The sequence below is a fragment of the Muntiacus reevesi genome, chromosome 11 (assembly GCF_963930625.1).
Source record: "Muntiacus reevesi chromosome 11, mMunRee1.1, whole genome shotgun sequence".
Lineage (NCBI taxonomy): Eukaryota > Metazoa > Chordata > Mammalia > Artiodactyla > Cervidae > Muntiacus > Muntiacus reevesi.
Window position 1 is genome coordinate 31932548 of NC_089259.1, and position 24648 is coordinate 31957195.

Consider the following 24648-nt stretch of genomic DNA (forward strand, 5'->3'; position numbering starts at 1 on the left):
CAGGAACTCCCCGTCTCTCCCTCACCCACCGAATGCTCTGCACGGCCGGTCCCCACAACTTCGTCCACCGGGTAGAAGCGCGGGCCAGTCGCTATAGAGAGGACCACACTCTCCCGGGGATCGGAGAGCCTCCACCGGCAGGGGGCGCCGTGCGTCCCGCCGCGGGCCCAGGGCGAGTCCGCTGCCGCTCTGCGCGCCACTGGGCGCTCCGGGGTTTGCGGAAGTGTTTCCAAGAGACGGCGGGTGGGTGGCGCATGCGCGGCGGGCGCGGCGGGCCGGCGGTGGTGCGGCCCGGGTCTGGGGTCCTCCGCTTCACGGTGCGGCGGCGGCGGCCCGTGGGCGCCTAGTCGGGATGGAGCACATCCGTACGACCAAGGTGGGTGCACGGCGGCCGCTCGCGGCGGAGGGCCCGGCGGGCCGGGCGGCCTGGGCGGGTTTTCCGTCAGGCGTTAGGCGCCGGGGGCCTGCGGTCAGTCCCGAGGGACCAGCGGCCTCCCCCACCTCCCGATCACCTGCTCCACCTCACTTTCCCTGGGGTGGCGGTTTCCGGCGCCGCTTCCAGCTCGGGGGTCTGTAGAGTTCAATCAGCTGCACAGACGAGGTCCGGAGAAGGGGAGTGTGACCCCACGTCTTAACGTGTCTGAGGGAAACGCTCTGCCGCTGAGCTCACGAAATCCCTCACTTCAGTGTTGTGTGTGAAGGGCATTTACTAGGGTTGTGATCCTGGGACAGCTGTGAAAACAGAAGGGGGTGACATCAGAATATCGGCGACTTGCTTGACCGTCGGCAGTCAAGTTCATCTTCAACTTAGGGCTGGGAAGGGGAAAACAAGTCGAGATCAGAAGCATTGAATGGCCCACGCGGAGCCTTTAACAAAATCAGGACAAGGACCCGCTGTGAGCCTTGACTCTCCCTTCGCGTTTTGTCGAAGCCATCAGTCAGTTGTGGCCCATCCTCAAGTTTCAGCTCCTGTAGGGAAAAGAGCATCTTCTTTTCCATCTTCTTCATCTATCCCAGGGAGAATGTGAGATGGATATCATTAAAATGTTTCACAAACCTTCCTAAGGTGGATTTATATTAAAGCTTTTTTTTTTTAAAGAAAAACATGGCACATGCTGTATCTAATAAAATTAAAGATTCTAAAAAGTAATCCCACTGGAAAAAAATTTCTCTTTGTATGTTTAAGAGAGGAAAGATAAAATAACTCTGGAATTCAAGTTACTGCCACTTCAAGTTTGAAGATAGAGGGTGTCTTAAGTAAAGAGGCAAAGTAGTAGAAGGTGCAGAGGTGGAGAAGAGGACTAGCATACACTCAGACCAGGGTCTTGTCCTGGTTTCCAGTTTCCGGGTGTGTGTTAGGTAGTAGCTGTGTGCACCATGACTTCCTCCTGCGCCCAGGTGAACCTCTTCATTGCATCTTTCATCCTGCTGGCCACAGTGTGGAGCACACAATGAAAAAATAGTAAAGAGTGAACTGAACTGAAGCAATCAGAGCAAACCGTACTTCTCAGGATTGGTGAGAGGGGACAGAATGTTAGAAAATGTTTAGGATCCCTTGGCTTATTTTAAATCTTTTCACCTGAAATTTATGATGACTATATATCTTTGTTTCTATTTCTGTAGTTGTAGCAGCCCTCATGCTCTTAAGCTTCTTGCCCATGACTTTCATTTGGTCTGACGTTTCTCTACCAGTTGATGGACTTTAATTATGTCTTACCTTTTCACAGTGGACGCATACTGGTGGTTTACTAAGGTGTTTTTATGAATTTTTTTTAAAGACTAAAAGATTTCTGGCTAATTTCTTATTAACATTACTTTTCAAGTGTGCTGCTTTATTTCTTTGGGTTATTTTTCTAGCTTTAGACCACTCCTGCTCTCAAGTGCCTGTGAGTGGACTGCAGTTAAACAGATATTTCCTATTTACTGTTACGTGTCAGGCCCACAACAGTGAGCTAGACAGATATTCTGAGAGTTGCTCGGTGAACTGGATATCCCCCTAAATAATAAATTATTCTTAAAAGATTTTTGTTTCTATTTTTTGTTTCCAACTTTTTGTTTCTATTACACATAGCCTTCACCTGGACAGTTAATTTCCTGCAAAAGTAAGTATTTGAAAACTAAAAATGAATTGCTTTCAGTTTATTTAGCTGTTTTTACCTGTGTGGTTTAGTCGCAATCGAGAATTGACTGTCAGAATAGTAACTGTGTAACCAGTGATTTGTTCTGTGTTGTTCAGACTGGCTGTATTTGAGAAGTAATAATTACCTTTTATTGAGCAAGGGTATGTCAGAATAGCCAACTCTATAATGTGATTTCAAATATTTACAATTCCCAAATATGTTAATTTATACAAAATCATCACTGATCTTTTACCGCTGCCTTTGGGGACATTATCTCCATTTACGGATGAGGAGGAAGTCAGCTTCAAGAGTTTAAGCGACCGAGGTAGAGCCTAGATTTACCTCAATGCTGTCTCACCCACAAACTACACAGTGGCTTTTCCATTGCCTCTCTGCTTTCAGTCTGTTTGTTCAAGTGTATTAATATTAATTCAGAAATCCTAATAATTCTAAGAGCTTTTTCTTCCGCAAACAACTTCTTGACATAAGTAAATAAATAGTATTGTCTTTTGTACTGTTTTAGTCTTTTTTAAAAAATTATTGCTTACTAACCAGAGATGTATCAGATAAAGTATTTTAGCTGACTACTAATTAGATGGCTTTATAGTTCTAAAATTTAGGATCAGATGTATTATCCTATTTCGGTCACATTTGGCTTACTAACTGTATAGTGTCAATAAAGACGTCAAGTCTGAATTTGCATTTCTGAAAGTGCATTTCCAGGCTGTATTTGTGAGCAGCGTAGCAGCTGTCTCTTACTTTGAGCTCTAACTTTGCCCTAAGGAGAGTCTTGCCAGGAAACAAAGGGAACTGTGCGGAAACAGTCCTTTTTTATGCATCCTCTTTCCGAAGCCAGGCCTCAGTGCTTTGGCTGACATCATATGTTGATGCCAAATGGTGTTGTGCTGCTTGTTGTGAATGGAACATTACAGAATGGAATGGGAGGATTTTCCTTGGTGCTCTGTGTATGAAAGACCACTTCCTAGAGCTGGTTAAAGAATGGAATATCCCTTGAAAATCTGATACCACTGAGGCTCAAATTGAGTTATTTCAAAAGTGATGCTTTCTTCTTAGCTTGCTATGTGCCCCCATTTTTTTGTAAATGCATGTGCAAAGGTTATTACTAAAAACAGATCATTTGCTTGAGTAGCATTGATACTTTATAATAACCTTTATTTCCATGTATATGCGTTAGTTCTCTTTTCTTTAGAGCACTTTGCTTTAATTGCAGCAGGAAATACAGATGAGCTTTAAATCCAGGTATCACTGTTGGCTGACCAGAGTGTCCTTTTTCAGCCGAGCCTCACACAGTTAAGGAGGAGTCAACAGTAGTTGATCCCATTGTTTTAAAGATGTTTATGTTTTGATGAGAAGTGTGTGGTATAATAAAGTTAGATTTTTATTTAAGGAAGAAATAGTCCTGAGCAGTGGTAGTTTACTTTCCTAACCCTGGATAATAACCTTATTTATTTCTTGACTTGCCAACGTACAAAATACATTGACTCTTGGATACAAAAAAATGTTTTTGCTTATTTATACCACACTCCTCCTCCCTGATTCCCTTTCATATTTATGTTAAATTTCTTACAGAGTTTTTCTCTATAGGCTGTATTTGTTGCTGTAAGTAATACCAATGTTGTTGGTGGCTTATATATTACCCAAGATATATGAAATTTAACTTTCAACCTTAAGTAATCTCATCTTTTTGAACAGAAGGAAGAAGCAGTTTGAAACTGTACATTTAAGTACTGAGATAAAAAGAAGAAGAATTTATATGACTTGGTAATGAGAAATAACACTTTCTCTTTTTCAGGTTGAGCAAGTGAAGTTACTTGACCGGTTCAGTACCAGCAACAAGTCGTTAACTGGAACGCTGTATCTCACGGCCACACATCTGCTCTTCATAGACGCTCATCAGAAAGAAACCTGGGTGAGGCAGGCCTGTGCTGCACTCGTCACTGTAATTAATTACAGTAATGGACTTGTTTTCTCTGAACATGTGCAAGAAAATGCTCCTGTTAGCTGGCTGTCTCAACTGAGGAAATTTCAGTCACGTGGTTACATCTGCCCTCCTCTTTAAAAAAAACAGTGGTGTCACTGGAGTGAGTGGCATTCTTTCTCAGTGGTGAATTGAAAGTGAAGCCCAGAAAGAGCATTCGAAGTTCCCAGGTGAAGAGTTAGAGCTGCCTCATCCCAGTAGATGGGGGCAGCGCAGTGTTGTGTGAAGGAGCTTGTGTCGGAGGAGCCGAAAGACGGCTGTTGTCACCACAACTTAGGGATGTGGGGGGACTTGAAGCGAGTCAGGGGAATGGGGAATAGCATGACTAGACGCCTTTTTTTATAATTGCCTTTTATTTTTTTTAACTTATTTGATTTTATCTTTAAAAATTATATTGAAGTATTGTTGATTTACAATGTTGTGTTTGTTTCTGTCATCCAACAGAGTGACTCAGCTTTATGTTTACATACATACACATATCCTTTTCCATTATGATCTGTTACAGGATATTGAATATAGTTCCCCATGCTATACAGTGGGACCTTGTTGTTTATCCATCCTATATGTAATAGTTTGCATCTGCTAGTTCCAGACTCCCACTTCTTTCCACCCCTACCTCTCTGCCCCCTTGGCAAACACAAACTTGTTTTCTATGTCTGTAAACCTATTTTTGTTTTGTGGGTATGTTGATTTTTATCATATTTTAGATTCCACATGTAAATAGCATATGGTGTTTGCCTTTCTCTTTTTAGTTTACTTAGTATGATAGTCTTTAGGTCTATCTGTGTTGCTGCAAATGGCATTATTTTATTCTTTTTTATGGCTGAGTAATGTTCCATTGTATAAAGCATATCTTTATCCGTTCATCTGTCGATGGACATTTCAGTTGTTTCCGTGTCTTGGCTATGGTGAATAGTGCTGCAGTGAACATAAAGTGCTTGTGTCTTTTCGAATTGTAGTTTTGTCTGGGTATGTGCCCAGGAGTGGCATTGCTGGGTCATTTGTCAACTGTTTAATTGCTTTTCAGTGGTCACTCCTCTGCCTTGTAGAAGATGGCTTAGAGAAGGTCAAGAGTGGCTATGGAGAGAGCCTGTAGAGGCTCTTTACAGTAGCTCTAGTGGGACCAGTGGAGACGTTGCACCCAGGGCCATGATGGTGGAGATGGAGAGAAGGGGACAGGGTACAAAGATGTTTCTAGGGTCCTGTTCTCAAGCTCTGATTGTGTGTAGAACAGGTACAGTCGTAGGGAGGTATCAGGCATGTTTCTGGCACGGGCATTTGGTTGTTTAAAAGCTTAAGTTTGAGTGTGTAACCTTGGGGACTCTTTGAGGAGGCATTTCTAACATTTCTGCTTTCTGGCAGAGTAAGATGCTGAGTGCTTTGAAGGTATGACGATGAGCGAATGTTTTCTTGTGCTGTAGATACTGCACCACCATATTGCCTCCGTGGAGAAGCTCGCTCTGACGACTTCTGGGTGCCCCCTGGTGATCCAGTGCAAGAACTTCCGGACTGTGCACTTCATCGTTCCCAGAGAGAGAGACTGCCACGATATTTACAACTCTCTGCTGCAGCTGTCAAAGCAAGGTGCTGTTCTTCAGGACCAAAGCTTACTTCTCAATTGACGTGGATTCTCTAAGCTGCTTTTTAAATATCTCATTATTGTTATTTTGTACTTTAAGTTACTCTTAAGTCAAGGTCATGTGCACTCTATTCCAAAAAATTTGGCCTATAAATAGTTAGAAACTTCTGAATTATAAGACTGGTTTTCAAAGAAGGTATTGTTGTTGTTCAGTCACTCATTCATGTCTGACTCTTTGTGACTCCATGGACTGTAGTTCGCCAGGTTCCTCTGTCCTTGGGATTCTCCAGGCAAGAATACTGGAGTGAGTTGCCATGCCCTCCTCCAGGGGATCTTCCCGACCTAGGGATCGCACCTGAGTCTCCTGCATTGGCAGGCAGATTCCCTACCACTAGGCCACCAGGGAGGCCCAAAGAAGGGGTGATAATAAGGAAAGTCTGAAACATTTAAAACCACTGAAAAACCATAGATTTATGTGGATGTTTTCAAAGTATGTTGATCACCTGAAGCACAGATTTTTTTCTTTTAAGTGGGTATCTCACAATCGAGAGAAATGACCTGGAAATTGATTCCTAATTAAGTTAAGGGCAGTCAGACTCCTCTGATAGCAGTGGGGTTAGTACATATAATCCAAGGGAGTGGAGCCTGAGGGGTTGACCTCTTCTTTAGCAGAGGTGGCAGTGAGGGTGTGACACACCCTAAGGAGGAATCACATCACTGCTTGTGCCCCTTGGGTCTGCAGGCTTCCTTCCAGGACATGCTGGAATCTGTTGCTCTCTCGTAGAGGTGAAGCACACCGATTCCTGAATGTTCCTTTGTGTGAAACACCTGGGTGGCAGTGGTCTAGGAGCGAGTCCACGCTCACTCCCCTCTCCCAGCCCTGGAAGCCTGTGCCATTGATCCCAGTGTGCCCAGGGCAGCCACGTCTTACAGCAGGGATGGCCCTGTGACTTTGGGGCTTGGCCTTGTTCAGGAGGAAGTGGTCTCTCGAGCTCTACACAGTCTTTGCCGGTTTGGGTCCACACTGTCCCGTGGTGGGGTGTGTGCAGCCTCAGGTTCTGCATGCCACCTCTGGCTTTCCACTAAGTGCACACTGGGCTTCCAGGTCACATCCCATTTGGGGAATGTCTACTTGTATCTTTAAAATTTTACTTTGAGAAAAAGGAAATATTGCAGTGTAGTATTTAATGCGTGTGTATTGTTTACTAGCTCTTGCTGATTTTATAAACTGAATTTCAGATCAATATGTGTGCCTTTAGGTATAATCATCCATTTCAAAGAACTGAAGTGTTAAGTTGTAGTATATTCAGATGTTAGCTGTCTCTTTGAAGATTTTTTAAATGGAGAGATAAAACTGAAAAATTACTCTCATTTGTAGTGTCCTAAGTCCTAAAAGTTGCCTTTTAACATTCGTGTGTTTTGTATATTGTAGCAAAATACGAAGATCTCTATGCGTTCTCTTATAATCCCAAACAAAACGACGCCGAAAGGCTGCAGGGATGGGAACTCATTGACCTCGCTGAGGAGTATCAGAGGATGGGAGTGCCCAATTCCAACTGGCAGCTGTCTGACGCCAACCGAGACTATAAGGTACCCATCTCCCTCTCTGGAGGTTCTCAGAATACAAGGTGCTGGGGTCAGGGACCGTCAGAGCAGTAACTTTTACTATTCTTGCATTTAGTGAGTTTTAGAGGTTTTTAAAGGTGATTTTTAACCTGGTTCTAGAACTGTGAGTAGAATCATTGTGTTTCGTTTGATTTTTACAGATCTGTGAAACTTACCCCAGAGAACTGTATGTGCCCCGAATCGCAAGCAAACCAATAATTGTTGGTAGTTCCAAGTTCCGGAGCAAGGGGAGGTTTCCTGTTCTCTCTTACTACCACCAGAGTAAGGAGGTAGGGAGTTGCTCTGACCTTATTAGTGGGGTACGAGTCCTCTGCAGGTCTAGGTGTCCAAAAGAATACCCATCTCTACGCTTAGAGGTCACCATCAGTGTTGCTGATAGAGAAGTGCTGACCTTTCCCTTGATTATGTTTCTGAAATTTTGAAACAAAATTATCCTGAAATAGGGAAACTTTCATACTTGTCACCTTCCTCCCCTCACCTTTATTAGAATTTTAGTCGGGTTTTAGAAGGGAGCAAGAGGTAAAAAAATAAAACTTTAAACAGAAGTTCCTCATCAGCTTTTCACAGAAAAGTCATAGGGGTTTTATCACTCTCATTATAGCCTTTGTTTGACACACCCATGTTTGTGTACATTTTTTTAATTGGAAAACTGGACTGAACTTAACAAATACAGAAAATAGGTCTGAAAAAAAACCTCAGGCAATCCTTATTTTCTTCTACTATTTTCTTAAATTTCCATGATCTTATTTTGTGTGTGAGTTTAAACTGTGTGAATGTGAATTTACGTGTACTTTTTTCCCTCATGATACTATAATTGTAATGTTTGGGTAGGGTCAAGTTGGAGTTACCAAGAATGAGGTTGGAGAAAAAGTATATGGGTCTAAATCTTAGAAATCTTTTTTAAGGCTTTAAACAACAGTAAATAACCCAACACACATGGCTTATTATAGATATTTTTGCCCTCTTAGATTGACTGTATTTTAATCAAATTTGAATTGAAACTTATTTTTCTCATAAGTCTCGTTATATATAAATATCAGTGATTTCTAATTAGATATTGGAATGACTTTGGAAAGTATAAGTTCAAATGTTGCTATTTTTAAAAATTCTGTTCTACATTTATTGATTAATTTACTTACTTGAACTTGAAAGAATCTTGTAACGCAGAGCACAGAATGCAGGTATCTGGTTAGGTTACCTGATAGGGAATCAAACAGTTGTTACTTCTTAGGACCAAAGATTTTTTTTTTTTTTTTTTTTTCCCATCAAACTCTTGAGTAAGGAGGTATTCAGATTTCTTAGTAGAAGAGAGTATTGAGAGAACTTAGGTAAATGTCAATATGTTGGGAAGTATTTAATACAAATAGGATTTCCAAGTTGAAAGTGAAAGTAATAATCGCTCAGTCACGTCTTGACTCTTTGCAACCCAGGCTCCTCTGTCCGTGGACTTCTCCAGGCAAGATCACTGAAGTGGGTTGCCATTTCTGTCTCAAGGGGATCTTCCCAACCCACAGATCGAACCTAGGTCCCTGCATTGCAGGCAGATTCTTTACCATCTGAGTCACCAGGAAATCTAATTGTCCTGTGAGCTTTTAAACAGATTGCACATTTAATTTTAACTGTGGGTTTTTTCTTTTAAGCATGTTTTCAAGATGTGTTATAGACTTCTCTGGATAACCTGCTTTCTCTCTTTCTATAACTAGGCTGCCATTTGTCGCTGTAGTCAGCCGCTGTCAGGGTTCAGTGCCCGGTGCCTCGAAGATGAACACTTACTTCAGGCCATCAGCAAGGCCAACCCAGCCAACCGCTACATGTACGTCATGGACACCAGACCCAGAGTATGTGTCCAGTACAGCCTGGCAGTTCACTGTCTCTGCTGATTCAGTTAGTGGGAGCCGGGCACTGTGTCCATGTTAAACATGCTGAATCCTAGTTTTTTTTTCAGTGGGTTTTGTCATACATTGATATGAATCAGCCATAGAGTTACACGTATTCCCCATCCCAATCCCCCCTCCCACCTCCCTCTCCACCCGATTCCTCTGGGTCTTCCCAGCCCACCAGGCCCGAGCACTTGATTCATGCATCCCACCTGGGCTGGTGATCTGTTTCACCATAGATAATATACATGCTGTTCTTTCGAAACATCCCACCCTTACCTTTTCCCACAGAGTCCAAAAGTCTGTTCTGTACTTCTGTGTCTCTTTTTCTGTTTTGCATATAGGGTTATCGTTACCATCTTTCTAAATTCCATATATATGTGTTAGTATACTGTAATGTTCTTTATCTTTCTGGCTTACTTCACTCTGTATAATGGGCTCCAGTTTCATCCATCTCATTAGAACTGATTTGAATCCTAGTTTTAAATGAACCGAGGCTAAGGAAGTCCATCTTTTACAGGATACCAACTTAGGAGACCCAGTTCCCAGTAACCCAGGTGGTGATTTTTTATGTCTTCTGATATATGTACAAGTTTAAGAAAGCTGAATTTTATATCAGGAGCTCTAGATGGTATATCAGCATTATGTTATTGTGAAATATGTTGTGAAAATTAGAAATTCTCACTACTTTTCTTTTCATCGAATTTTTAATTGGCAAAACACTTTGTGTTAAAACGATGTTCCTTAATGTGGAATATTCAAGAAAATAAGGAAAACAGAAATAAGGAAATAAGGAAAATAGCTAACTTAAGAAACATTGAACTAGAGAAATGAACTAGTGAACTAGTTGAACGTTGAACATTGAACTAGTGAACAATAAACAATTGTTCTGTTAGGTATCTATCATGTCAAGATAAATTTTTATCTTTGGGACAAATGTCTGAATCCCTTTTTCCTTTTGTCAGTGCAGTAAAACAACCAATTCATGTAGGATCCTGAAACTAAAATAATTAAAATCCTCAACAGTAATAGCTAACATTACTTTTAATTTTTATTGTAGCATCGTGTGCAGAGCTGGTGGGCTACACAAAAGGACATTGGCAGAATTATAGTGAGGATTTCTTCAAAAATCTGGAATGATGAGAAAATAAGAGAAAGCGATGAGAAAAAGCGAGTGAGCGATACAAAGCACAATTTTAGGCAGCTTTGTTGAAAGGAATCATAGCTGTTTTAGAAGTAATTCTCATCATTATGCAGTTTTACAAAAGATAATGGAGAAAAAGAAGATAAGAGTAATTTGTGTAAATTAAGTATTAAAAGTTAGAGATTGATAGTTTGATAATCTTTGTTTAACAAAAAAAAGACTTTCTTAGAAGTCAAGAGTGTTGGTGTTACCTCTTGTAAGAAAAATTTTGGTTTACTTCCTAGTATAATTTGAGTGGCTTAATTGCATTGCACTATTTTTAGGTAATATTAGATATAAAGGATGACTGTAATTTAAAACTTTCTGAACATGAGGTCTGAGGGTGATTTGTTTCTCAGGCCCTAATATCTCATATAATTGTTGTCTCACAAAAATGTATATCTTTATTTGATTGTTGTGTTTTACTAGTTAAACCTGAGTACCAATAATGTGGAAGCATTTTTTAAATATCTAAGTCTTGCCTTGGTTATCATAGATCCCGAATTACCAGTGAGTCAGTAGACAATGTAACTGTACTTCTTACCAACCTGAGCCCCAGTTCACTGCAAGAAAAGCAATTTTTTCTTCCAGTTTAGGTTCTGTTTCATCCAACTCCTTAAGACTATTAACAAATATCATAACATACCATAGGAAATCCCAGTGTCAAAGAGTTAAACGTGCCAGATATTAACCTCTGAGAGCATTTGCTCTAATAACCTAAGACCATGGGCCCATAGGCGGTCTTTTCTCCCTAGAAATCAGGTTGTTTTGGGCCCAGTTCTTGGAACTATATCAGGCTAGCTCATTGCATGCTGTGTGGTGTACTGTGTAATCTGATCCCAAGTGACCTGACCTATGTTTCAGCTGTGCTTCAGGGTCCCTGTGGCTTTCTGAGTGATCAGGTGCTCCAGGCTTGTTCTGAAGTGAGTCTGAAAGTTCATTCTGTAACAGCTCTGCTCAGCCTTGAATCGTGTGGAGTTTAGATGGGAGATAATTCTTTTATAAATTTTGAAATATTACAAACATATGGAAGACTGACTAAATACACATATGAATCAGTTTCATGAATTATGCGTAGGGAATTTCTTGTCTGATCCTTACGTAGCAAGCATGTTGTTACTTTATAGGATCCTCTGTACTTTGAATAATATAGATGATACTTTTCAATTATTAAAAAATGGTAGCACATTCAATTTTGATGAGTTCCTTTAAACTCTGCTAGCTACAAGGTGGTTTATTTAGTGTTTTCATGATATTTGGTAAATTAAGTTAAAAGAGAAAGGCAATTTGTCTCTAAATTTCTAAAATTTAAAATTTTAGCTGAATGCAATGGCCAACAGAGCAGCTGGAAAAGGTTATGAAAATGAAGACAACTATTCTAATATTAGATTTCAGTTTGTTGGAATTGAAAATATCCATGTCATGCGGTCCAGCCTTCAGAAATTATTGGAAGGTACGATTATTGCATGCCTTCTAGGCAGCTTTGTCCAACAGAAACAATGCTTGTCACAGTATAAAATTTAAAGTTACATACTTAAAAATTTTCTAGTAGTTAACATTCAGACATGTATAAAGAACAATTGAAATAAATTTTAATAATATAATTAAGCTAATATATTAAAAACATTATGCTAACATGTAATCAGTATAAAAAATTAGTAAAATATGTTTTGGTTTTTTCTCTTTAAGTCCTATAAATTGGCTAGGGTGTCTTTTACACTTGCAACACATCTGTGTTTGGAATACTCACATTTCAGATGTTTAATAGCGATATTTCAGTAGTGGGTACTATATTTTGGGGTGGTATAATTCTAGTGGTTTTACAAAAAAATACTGTTGTTTAGATATTTTCATCAGTCAGTACCATGAAGATTTAATACATAACAATTTTCTGTTTAAATATTAGGCTATCTTTCCAGTCCTGATATGGAATTTAAAAAATTAAAATATCAGACTTTTTAATTAAGCACTTGTGTTGCAGATTCTTTTAAAAGGGACATTGGAACATTTTTTTTCTTTTCAAAGCACAAGGAGTGACAGAAAAATGTACCCCAAAATCCATTAATGAGCTTTTAATAGCATGTCTCCATGTATGAAGAGTCTAGCCTGTTTGTTGTGTCTTCTCCAGCTGGCTCCCTGGGGGTGTCTTGAATAGAAGTGGGGACTCAGGCTCCTACCTAACTGGACTGTCTCTCCCCTTGCAGTCAACGGTACCAAAGGGCTTTCTGTCAACGATTTCTACTCTGGTCTGGAGAGCTCAGGATGGCTTCGCCACATCAAAGCTGTGATGGACGCTGCAATCTTCTTAGCCAAAGTAATGCTTTACCACTCACATTTGATCATGGTCTTTACGTGGTTCGGAAGGAACGGGTTCATTCTGTGGGGTGCTCGTATCCTTCCCAGTCAGGTCACTGTTACTACGTTCTGTCTCTGCAGTGAGATTTACTTTAATTGGAGTTTAAAAATATCATATAGCAGTTAATATAGGAGCTTCAAAAGAAATTCCCCAGTGCTTTGAAATGACATTTTGGTCTGTTTTTTGTTTGTTTTGGGTTTTGTCTTGTGTTTTGGAGATTATGCTCTGACAGCATTATCACTGCAACCCTAGCTCTTCTTCATGATGCATACCTGCTAATCTGGTTTTTGAGTAAGTAGAACTTACTGACTTACCTAAAATGTGTCCTGGTAGAATCAAAGTGTGTGGTCTGTCTTTTCAGGCAATCGCGGCTGAGAGTGCGAGTGTGCTGGTGCACTGCTCTGACGGCTGGGACAGGACCTCGCAGGTCTGCTCCCTGGGCTCTCTCCTGCTGGATCCCTACTACAGGACGGTCAGAGGGTTCATGGTAAGGGCTTGCTTGGCCCGGCCAGTGGAGACGGCAGGAGTCGTTTTGGTGTTTACGTCTAAAGAGCAGGGTACACCTGGGCTCCAGCTGGTGGAGGGCCAGCTGGCAATGTCCTGTAACACACAGGACAACCCTTCAACAGAGGGGTACCTGACCCAAAATGTCGGCGGTGCTGAGGCTGAGAAACCCTGCGTTAGATGAATTTCCTCTTGTGCCATCTCTTTGACAAAAAGTTTTAAACTTTTTTTTTCTCCTGCAAAGTATTGCAATAGAAGTATTCAGCATTTCTCCCTTGTTTTTAATCTCACAAATGTAAATAATGTAGTAAGACAAGACATAGGTAAGAGTACTTACATTCCAGAGGAAACTTTGTATTTTAACACACCTTCATTTCTCAGTCGTAGGTACACGTTAAGTGTTAAGTGTTAGTTGCTCAGTCTTGTCTGACTCTTTGCAACCTTATGAACTGTAGCCCGCCAGGCTCCTCTGTCTATGGGATTCTTTAGGCAAGAATACTGGAGTAGGTTGCCATTCCCTTCTCCAGGGGATCTTCCCGAGCCAGGAATTGAACTCATGTCTCCTGCATTGCAGGCAGATTCTTTACCTTCTAAGCCATCAGGGAAGCCCAGGTACACATTAGGAAGCTTGTTTTAAATCTGAAGAGACAGTTTATAGCTGGACAGATTTTGTTTTGTGGCCCTGAAACCCTGGCTCCTGGGTTTTATTTACCTTTTTAACATATGATCAGATTAACTCGTGTTTTCAAACTTTGCATCTTAACTCAGGGCAGATACATAAGTGAAAAGCTGGTAAACAGTTTTCCTTGGTTTAGAATTACTCCACACAGTGCCAGCTTAGCAGGGGAAGGTTGGACACCCCCAGATCCCTTTCAGAACCGCTGTGTTTGTGGTGCCAACATACTGAATCGAGGGCAGGCCAAGTGGAAGTGCTGCTGATAAAGTGCAGGTCCACTTGCCTCCAGCATGTGAGACAAGATGTTTCCTTGGCCGTGTTTCGCTTTCATTGTCTTGATGTCCAGATGAACTCAAGCAGTGACCAGTGCCTGTGTGAGAGCCTCCCAGACCAAGGACCAGTGAGAACTAAAGCGTGGCTCCTGCAGGGGCCTGCAGGCTCTGTGAGGGGTGGGTCGGGTGCAGGAGAGCAGAGTGGGCTACAGGCCTGAGGAAGAAAAGTGTGGCATCTGGACTTCACCCTCCCTGGGTGGTGAGAGCTGTTAAATGCAGGAAGAGTAACGTGCTCAGAACTGTTTTTTAAAAAATGGTTTGATGTCTTGAAGGCAGAGGGGTGGGGATGGAGGCTTGGAGACTTGCTGGAAGCTGTTAGGACGGCTTACGGAGAAAAGAAGGCAGAGCTAAGGCAGTGCTACACAGATGGATGGAGGAGAGGGTGCTGGGTCCACCTCCAGGGAGGTCAAGACAGCAGCGTAAGAGCTGTTCTGGGACTGGAGGTAGTGCCAGAGAAGAGTCCTCCTCTAGGATGGTGTGCAGGCTCAGGGTGCAGGTGCAGGATAGATTGTGCCATTCTGCTCTTCACTTGGACAGCAGAGGAATGAGAGGAATGAGTTTAGTGAGAAGGGTACTGAGTTAAGTTTCAGAGGTGGGTGTGTCAGAGGGTGGCAAGGAGCCTACGGTAAAGTCCGGGGCTGCAGGTGGAAGAACAGGTGCTGGGAGTTTCGGGGCATGAATGTAGGGAAGCCGGGATCTGAGCCTGGGCACTGTGACGTCAGGTTCTGCACCTTAGCCTCGAGTGCTGTAGCCCCTTGGAGAGATTCAGGACCGAGAGGAGCTGAAAGTGACAGCTTCGTCAGCGAAAAGGATGTACTTGGTGATTATATAATGAGATTAGAAAGTACATTAAATATTACAAAGATAATATTGTTGTGATTAGACTGAAAATAATTAGAAGCCTATTATTTTAATAGAGTTGTAATAGAGAAAACATAACAGAGTTCATTCAAGAGGTTAGATATCAACATTTGAATTTGAATATAAACTTTTCATTGGTTTCTTTACCATTATTTTTTCAATATTATGGAAATCAATATTTCATTTATTTTATTTATTTATTTATCCATAAATTTATCAATATTATGGAAATGATGTACAGTAAGCCAAAAGATTTAAACCATCCATCCCTGTCTACCACTCAGTAACCACTGGTAACCTCCTGGTTTGCATTTTCCTAACCTTTTTCTGTACATATATCATCATCACTCATACAAAAATGCAGTAATGTTTTATAACATGCTTTCCACTTAAAATATAGTATTTAATGCAACTGAAAAAAAATAAACAAGTCACAAGACTACTATACTTCTTTTTATGAATCATTTTCATTTTCTGTTAGGCCAACCTGTAATTCGTGTTCCTGCTGGTTTTTGCCTATAATTTAAACAGTTTTATTTGCCACCATAAGTTTAAAAAGTAATGTGTTTTTAAGATGACATGATTGAATCCATTCTAAACAAAAAAGGAATTGAAGGGGGTTGTAAAATGGATTTTACTTTTTCTCATTAAGGTTTTAATAGAAAAAGATTGGATCTCCTTTGGACATAAGTTTTCAGAGAGGTAAGTCACAATGTACATTCAGGTATTTTGTAAAATTAATACAACTAGTTTAGATGACCAGAATGTTCTGGTTCTTCATGATGGGAAATGAGAGTGGTGTGAATTTTTGTATGAAAACTGATTTAATTTTTTTTCAAGTCTCATACTTTCATGAATTCTCATGGCAGTTTAATTACCTTCCTTTTTGTCTGGATTGTAGTGGTTAGAATGTAATAGATCCTTTAAAACTGTGGTTGAAAAACTCATAAATTGTTTCAATAGAAACATGACAGGTTTTGGGTTTTTTTTATTTTATTTTATTTTATTTTATTTTATTTTATTTTTTTCAGTGGGTTTTGTCATACATTGATATGAATCAGCCATAGAGTTACACGAATTCCCCATCCCGGTCTCCCAACCCACCTCCCTCTCCACCCAATTCCTCTGGATTTTTTTTAATGCCAATATAACGATGTTTTAGGACTTTTTTTTCTGGATGGGGGGGGAATGTATTTAAATTTAACAGTACCCAAATAATTGACCTCTTCCAGTGCCATTTTCAAAAACTTGTACTTTCTGGGGGTTAGGTGTGGCCATTTGGATGGTGACCCAAAGGAAGTCTCGCCAGTGTTTACTCAGTTCTTGGAGTGTGTGTGGCATTTGACCGAACAGTTTCCACAAGCCTTCGAGTTCAATGAAGCGTTTCTTCTTCAGATCCATGAACATATCCATTCATGCCAGTTTGGAAACTTTATTGGGAATTGTCAGAAGGAAAGAGAAGAACTCAAGTAAGACAGTTGTTTGAAATGGGCTTTTTTCCCCCTAGTTAGCTGAGGTCTAACATAAATTGTAGTTGAACTTAAACTATCTTGACAATATGATATAGAACTGGGTCTTAACATGAATATTTTGCTGTCTGTATTTCTGCAGCTGAGTAAGCTCTGAGCACCCTTCACGCTCTCGGCTAATGGTTAAAAATTTGTTTTGAAGTGTGGTGTCTGTGCAGACAAGTATGTATAACCTAAGTGTGAAAAATTCAGAGGTGAGGTTAGACTGTGACTAAAAGAAAAAGGGGAAATTAAACCTATGTGGGAAATGATTACCTGCTTTATAGGAGAGTATCGGCGTCTCTGGGAAAGGTCTTCATGTTTATCTCATCACATCAGGTTGAAGGAGAAGACGTACTCCCTGTGGCCATTTCTTCTGGATGACCAGAAGAAGTACCTCAATCCTCTCTACGGTTCCCAGTCTCAGAAATCGGCAGTTTTGGAGCCAAATACAGTGTCTTTCAATTTTAAGTAAGGTGGCATTATTGAAATACTTAATTATACTCAATTTTTCTCAACTTGTTGAAAAAATTTTTCTATTTTTTGTCTGTTTTTGTCATAAAGGTTTTGGAGAAACATGTACCACCAGTTTGATCGAACATTGCATCCTAGGCAGTCTGTATTTAATATAATTATGAACATGAATGAGCAGAATAAGCAGTTAGAGAAAGATATCAAGGACTTAGAATCTGTAAGTATTCTGAAGCATCTTGTGTGATATATTTGGAATATTAAGTTAGTTTATTTCCTTATTTGTGCTCTCAGTGTAAATCAGTATATATAGAAATCTCACTAGTACCTATGGTTGCTTCAAAATCAGATCTCCGCTGCCTTGAAAGGTTGGTTCAAATCGCCTTTTCTGAATTTTAAAATATATTCAAATATTTGAAGTGTATAGGAAAAAGAGATATAATGAATATTAGGGTATTCACCACCTAGCTTTGTGAGATTTTAACATTTGTCATATTTGATTCAGATCTTTCCTGTTTCTCTCTGAAGAAAAGGAGCATTACTGATCTGTTTGCAGAGCCTGCGAACCGCTGCTGCATCCTCCCACCCGCTCTCACTGCACTGAGCCTGGTGTTGGTCCCTCCTCCCCATGTTTTTATACTTGCTCTATATATGTTTGTATCCACAAACAATTTATCACAAGATTTTTTTAATATATTATTTTTATTATGTATTGAGAAAACATAGAAGAAAACAATTTTCTATAAAGGGCAGCACACTACACAATTGCCCAGTGCCTTCACTCCGCTTCAGGAACCACACATTTTAAAACTATACAAAGGCTGTCACACTGTCACGCTTCACCTTGCTCTGCATTGCTATGAAATTTGTCCATGTTGGTACCTGTACCTTTAGTTCATCCGTTTCCTCGGTGACTACTGCCTGATACTCTCTTGTATGACTGTGGCACAGTCTGTCAGTTCGGCTACACTAGACATTTCAGTTATTTGCAGTTTTGGATTTCTGTCACAACAGGTGAAGTTGGATGACTTTTCATGTTTTGTTGGCCATTTGGTTTTTCCCTTTCTGCATGCGAATGACCCGTTCAAACCTGTACTCATTGCTCTGTTGGCGTATTTGCCTTTTTCTTACCAGTTTCTAAGAATTCTTTATATACTAGACACTAATTCTGATTTAGTTAAATATATCACTAATGGCTCTATCCAGTCTTCGTTTTTTCCATTTTCTTGATGGTGTGTTTTGTATAGATACTGTGAATTTTAATATAGTCAAATTCATCAGTCTTTGTTTTTCGCCTTTTTTAATATCTTTTTTAAGAAATCCTTCCCCACCCTAAAACATTTCTTTACCATTATATATAGCCAGAAAGGATCAGTAAGTACATGTTTTAAAAAAGCCTAACCAGTTGTTATATCTCAGTGAGACTGTCCTGTCTGCCTTTCAGGCAGGGCTATTGCTGGTCGGCTCTCAGATAAGGAGGTGACCTGTCGGAGAGGCCCCAGTTTTAGGTGGCACAGGAAGGTTATCTGGAGATCAGCCCGAGGATCTGCCAACGAATTCTTTTAAAATCTGTTGAAATAAAAAACTGTCGTGTTCTAGCGCCTGTTGTGCGCGCCTAACAGACCCGTGCAGGCTCACCACAAACAAAGCTCATCAGGCCAGCAGATCTTCAGCTAAACGAGTGTGTGTGTCACATTGTACAGCTGGGATTTCAGGGTGACCGTCTCATACATATTTCTTACATTGTAAAATGCTTACTTTTTATCCTTTCTAGGAAATGTATGTGCTTTTCAAATATGAAGGTCTAGTGACCCTCTTCGGATTCTCAGTCCTGTCTCACCTACACTAGATTTTAGTTTTTTGAGATTTAATTTTGCATTCTACATAAACAGAGCATTTGCAAAAGCAGGATCTTTTTCTAGCTTTTATCTAGTATATATTGAACATGTGGAGTGTGCAGCTCATAATTTCTTTCAAATTTGGCTTTGTTCTAGCAAATCAAGCAACGTAAAAATAAGCAAACAGATGGAATTCTCAGCAAGGAATTGTTAAATTCAGTCCGTCCTGAATCACCCGCCCTCAAAGCCACCCTGAGTCTCAAGGAGCAGGCTCTGCTGCCTGTGAACGATGTTCTTCGAACTATAGAGGGCAGTAGCCCTGCAGATAACCGCTACAGCGAATACGCAGACGAGTTTTCCAAAGCCGAGCCTGCGGTGGTCAGCCTGGAGTATGGCGTGGCCAGGATGACCTGCTAGGCTCGAAGAGCGCTTTCTGGAGAGGGCTTTCTGGCTGCCTGCGGTGTGATTATTGTGAGGGTGGTCTGTGTGCGTGATGCAAGGAATTTGCCTAATAATGATCTTAGAGTTTAATAGGTTAATCGTTGAAGTCAGGGTGACAACTACTCTTGTGAGAGAAGTCAGTTTAATTGCATTTCTAGCAAGGAATGAATGACTTTCATTTCTGTAAGAAGCAGGTGATATATTGGCCAATGTACTCCAGACACAGTTTGTACTGTATACTAGTAAGGTGACCTGTCTATATGATTTACATGTTAATTGCAGCCAAACATGAATAGCTTTCCATAGTATAATTTGATTGCCAGAAGACTCAACTGACAAAGCCATCCTTCACTTAATAATTCACATGGCATGTACTTTCAATTATGTAACTATGAATGTTTGCAAATGTTGCCTATCAGTAGTGTTTATTGTTGAAGTGCCATGAAAAATATTTCTAAGAAAGCCTTAAAACCTCAGTTTACTCATTAATCATTACATCACTCTTAGGTTTTATAGCCAAGAGCAATGGTTTGTTCTGTTTTGCTTGATCAGCCTGGTTGTGTTTGTGAGGGGTTGCTCTCACACTCGCAAGAGCTATAGGCCCTACGGAGACATGGTCAAGGGACACTGCCAAACTCAGGTGTGACTGGTCCCACTTCTGGAGTCAAAACAACCAAACTGGCAGTTTAATTCTGGTTACTATTTGTTTAGTGCTACATTTCATGACTTATTATTCATAGCTTCAATTGTTGATTTCTTGTGCTTAGATTTGATCGTCTTTTCTGAATGGATTACTGCATCCTATTGATTCTTATTTTGTGGTTGGCCTTATTCCTTGGATAACTGTGTGAGTTTACAAAGCTAAAGCTCTATCTAAATTGTTATTAGAAACAATGAACAGTACATATATGTATATTTGCAAACTGTTTTATCTCTCAGTGAATTGTTCTTCCTAGAATAAGTTTTCAATTTACTCAAGAATCTTTGGGTTTAAAAAAGGGAGTACAGATAGTTCAGATTTTGCTTGGTTGCATGAGTTTTTCTTTGTGACACATTTTTTTCTTCTCTGTTTTCATAGAAGAGAAAAAAGGAAAATTAACACAAAGGTAATGTTTAACAAAAAAACTCAATGCTGGGAAGAATTTCATTTTGCCATGTTACAGTAACTGTTTATTCTCTGTACTAGTACATATCGTTAAAGTACAAGAAAAAGAAAAAATAAAAGAAAATTACTTTCAATTGACAGTATCACCCAGCTGGCTTTAAAATGGAAAGTTCAATGTGGGTGACACAAGCTGTGATTCAAGGGTACTAGGAAATCTGCATAGGATCCCTTCTGCTTCTTTTTATTATACCTACATCTGTTATATTGATTTTAAACATAAATATCTTTTTCAAATGGAAAAACAGGCTTTATTGTATGAGCTTATCTAATCCTATTTTTTCAGTGCTTTTCTGTAATGCATTATGTAATAAGAAAAATACTTGTTTTTTAACAGTAATAGAAACATACTGTAATGTATAGTCTGTGATTTAGCCAAGTCTGTTTCCATATTTGAGCCCTGGGATGAGAAACTTAATCTCTGTGACCATAGAAGGGAAGCTCTTGTGCCTTGTTACCTGGTTCCAGTTGCTGGCTGTGGTTTTAGGATCTTCCACGGCACCCTTCCTATCTTCAGCTCTTTGGCTTATTGTTTTCATCTTCAACTTGAGGCATATATATGTGTGTTCATGTGCTCACGTGTGGACTGAGAAATCCGTTAACATCCTAAGTGACCTGCAGGGTGTGTGTTGATGAAAAGTAGATTGTGTATATCTTATAAGACTGGATTTGTATTCAGTGTATTTGGGAGTGTATAGCATGTACATTTATTATTACATATATTATTTAAAGGTAATTAAATGCTCATGTTTTACATTGAATTTTTTTTTTTTAAACAAATGGGATCTAGTTGTGGTAGGTTTTTTCCCTCACTTAGGCAAAATGGCCTGCATATAACACAATCATCACAGTGTAAGGTTTGAGCATTTCACGTTTCAAAAGTGAATGTTGATAAATAATAACATATATAGAAATCATTTCCAAAATACTTAAAATAAGCATAGAGGGCTGAAAGGTTCAACAGATACAGTTGATAATGTCACTGCATTTTCCTTTCGATCCTGTCACTTCCTGATGTCACATCAGTATTTTACTGCGACCTTCTCAACGTCGATGGAAGGTGGTGTCCAGTGGGTGTGTTTCTTCAAGGGGCAGGGTCTTCCCCAGAGGCCAACCTGCATGCACTCAGAAGAAGGTGCCTGACAGAGAAGCGTGTGACTTTATATGAGGGTGTTTCGAGCAGGTTGGTTAGGCTAGCAGTAGCTTGGGAAATCTTCACTAAATAAAGATGGATGGAAGGCCTTTTTTTTTCCAGTTTGTTTGATGGGGTAGCAGGGCAGGGGGTAGTTAACCTCAATTTTTTTTTTTTTAAAGACCATTATATTTCACGCAGTTTTGGGTTCACAGCAGAACTGGAGGGGAAGTCCAGAGATTTTCTGTATTCCCTGTGCCCCACACGTGCACAGCTTCCTGCATCGTCAGCATCCCCGCCAGATGGCACATTTGTTAGGACTAATGAGACACTGACACACTGTAATGACCCCAAGTCCACAGTTTACCTTAGGGTTCATCTCGGTATCATATTCTGTGGATTGGGACAAATGTATGTATTGACCTTTATCGTGTCACACAGAGCAGTCTCACTACCCTAAAAGTCCTCTGTGCTCCGCCCGTTCATCCCCGCCTCCCCCCAGCACTCAGCAGCCACCCATCTTTTTACTGTGTCCAGAGGGTCGCCGTTTCCAGAATGTCATACAGCCGGAGTCATACAGTGCGTAACCTTCCAGTTGGCTACAGAGTCGCTCAGTCGTGTGCATTTAAGTTTTTTTGTTTTTTTTTTCCATGGCTTGGTAGCTCATTTCTTTTTAGCACTGAGTAATATTCCATCGTCTGGATGGTCCACAGATTATTTATCCGTTCACCTACTGTAGAACATTTGGGTTGCTTTCCAAGCTTCGGCAGTTAGGAATAAAGCTGCTGTGAACATCTGCATCTGTGTTCAGGTTTCTGTGTGGGTGAGAACCCAGGAGCGTGGCCACTGGCTTGGGGGGGGGGGGAGCGCACCCAGTGTTGCAAGAACCTGCAGGTCGGTCTTCCAGAGAGGCTGTACTCCATCTGCATTCCCACCATCAAGGATTTCTGCATTCTGCATGTGGGAATCTGCATTCCCACCGGCAATGCTTGAGGCTTCCTGCCGCTTCACACCCTGCCCAGTACCTGGCGTTGTCAGTGATCTGGACACTGACCTTCCTGTAGGTGTGTAGCCAGTGGTTTTTGCTTTTCTCCCCCTTGTGCAGAAGGTCAGCTTTGGAATACTGGACGTTTTCCAGCTGGCATCCCAAGTGAGATGAAATGCCTGCTGTCCCCTGCAAGTGATCTGCAGAGCAGTTGCAGACTGTTACTGACATTGGTCCGCTTTCGTTCCCCAGGTTTGAGCTATATTGTTGGCTTTTCTGTGTAGTAATCCAGTTGGCATTAGAATATCTTGCTGAAATATCTACATTATAAATAAAATGTAGAACCTATTTTTAAAAACATGTCCCTTTACCTATATGGAAGGGGCTTCCCAGGTGGCACTAGTGGTAAAGAACCTGCCTGCCAAGGCAGGAGACATGAGAGACATATTTGGTCCCTGGGTGGGGAAGATCCCTTGGAGGACGGCAAGGCAACTCACTCCAATATTCTTGTCTGGAGAATCCATGGACAGAGGAGTCTGGTGGACTAGAGTCCATAGGGCCACAGAGAGTTGGACATGACCGAAGCAACTTAGCACACGTGCACATGTATGGGAAAAGAATCTAAAAATAAGTGGATGTATGTGTATGTATAACTGAGTCACTTTGCTGTACGGCAGACACTAACAACATTGTAAGTCAACTGTACTCCAATAAAAATTAAAACCAAAACCAAAAGGTCACTATAAGCTTTAAGAACCTATACTAGAAAAAAGCCTGTAATTTAGAATGACTTATTATCTCAAAAAAAGTATATACTTTTCGCTGGCCATCTTATAAAATAAAAACATGAATTTCTGCCATTTTTATAAATAATGTTAATGCTACTCATCACTGAACAAGTAGAATATCCTTTTGCACTGCAACTTCTATAAAATAGTGGAATGTGTAGCTAAAAGTCACTTTCAGAATCTAGTTTGTTGACTCCTAAAGCCTTGGCTTTGAAAAGTTCCTGATTCAGCAAGTGTGGGTTGGGACTGTGGCGTTAAAAACATTTATATAGCAATAAAGCATTTTAAAATGCTTTGGAGATTCTGACGCAAAATGGTAGGAGAATCCCACTTTGAGGAGCAGTGCCCTAAATCACCTACCCTGATCTTCAAGCAGCCTCTCTCATTACTGAAAGAAAAACTGAACTGCTCTTATACAAAGAGCAGTGGATTGGAGACCATCTTACTTCTGAAACTTCCGTGTGTGTGACTGCATGGGTGAGAGTGAGGCCTTTGTTCTGAGCCACTGAGAGTTTGGGCACCTTATTACTGTAGATGCCCTTCAGGAACAGTGAGACCACAGACACACCAAAGAAGAGAGCGAGTCTGATTCCATCTGAAGACCGCTTCCTCACCATCCACAGATGGCCTTTTACTTACGATGCTTGCACTCATGTCCAATAACAGTTCAGGCAGTGCTTTTGGCTGGAGCCCTTTTGTCTCCACCTCAGAGAGTCGCCTGACCTTTGCCCCTTGGCACTGATGCTTTGAACCAGAGCAGGTGTGAAGTACCACTCTGCCCTTGTTCAACTGTTCCCCCAGGTGTAGTTCAGCTCGATTCTCCATCAGCTGTACCTCCTGCAAAGTAGGCACGAGGTGAGATTCAGATTAAGCGTTTTAGGAAGGGTACTGTGCACTGTGTATTGAATCCCTCTGGAGGGTATAGCATCAGACTGTCAGCCGTCCTGATGCTGAATTTGGTCTCTTGGTTGATCTCTCCAAATAAAGGTGCATTTTCCCCCTCTGGATTTAGCAGGTGCTCTGCCGGATATGGATATCCCATTCTCTAACAACTTATCTGTTAATATTTGCCTGAATCAGTTATTTCATTGCATGATCCCAAAACAGTGATTTTTATTTTTTAAATTTAATTTTTACCCAAATTTTTAATTTTTATTTTTAATTTATTTTTATTTTTACCCAAATAGTTCAAAATGTGTGTATTTGTGTG

At 40.6% G+C, this 24648-nt stretch overlaps 1 protein-coding gene across 2 annotated transcripts; it reads left to right on the forward strand.

Annotated features, from left to right (window-relative positions):
* Positions 1 to 244: 244 nt before the first annotated feature.
* On the forward strand, positions 245 to 21304 carry MTMR6 (myotubularin related protein 6). Of its 2 annotated transcripts, XM_065901787.1 has the most exons (15): positions 245 to 376; positions 3934 to 4050; positions 5541 to 5703; positions 7131 to 7288; positions 7465 to 7593; positions 9028 to 9162; positions 10262 to 10375; positions 11705 to 11837; positions 12589 to 12698; positions 13102 to 13227; positions 15766 to 15815; positions 16382 to 16582; positions 16961 to 17092; positions 17186 to 17312; positions 19087 to 21304. In XM_065901787.1, the coding sequence occupies exons 1-15, from the start codon at positions 353 to 355 to the stop codon at positions 19345 to 19347; spliced, it is 1980 nt and encodes a 659-aa protein (XP_065757859.1). In that variant the 5' UTR covers positions 245 to 352; the 3' UTR covers positions 19348 to 21304. The 2 variants fall into 2 exon arrangements, with proteins under 2 accessions (XP_065757859.1, XP_065757858.1); XM_065901786.1 differs by lacking the exon at positions 10262 to 10375.
* The last annotated feature ends 3344 nt before the right edge of the window (positions 21305 to 24648 follow it).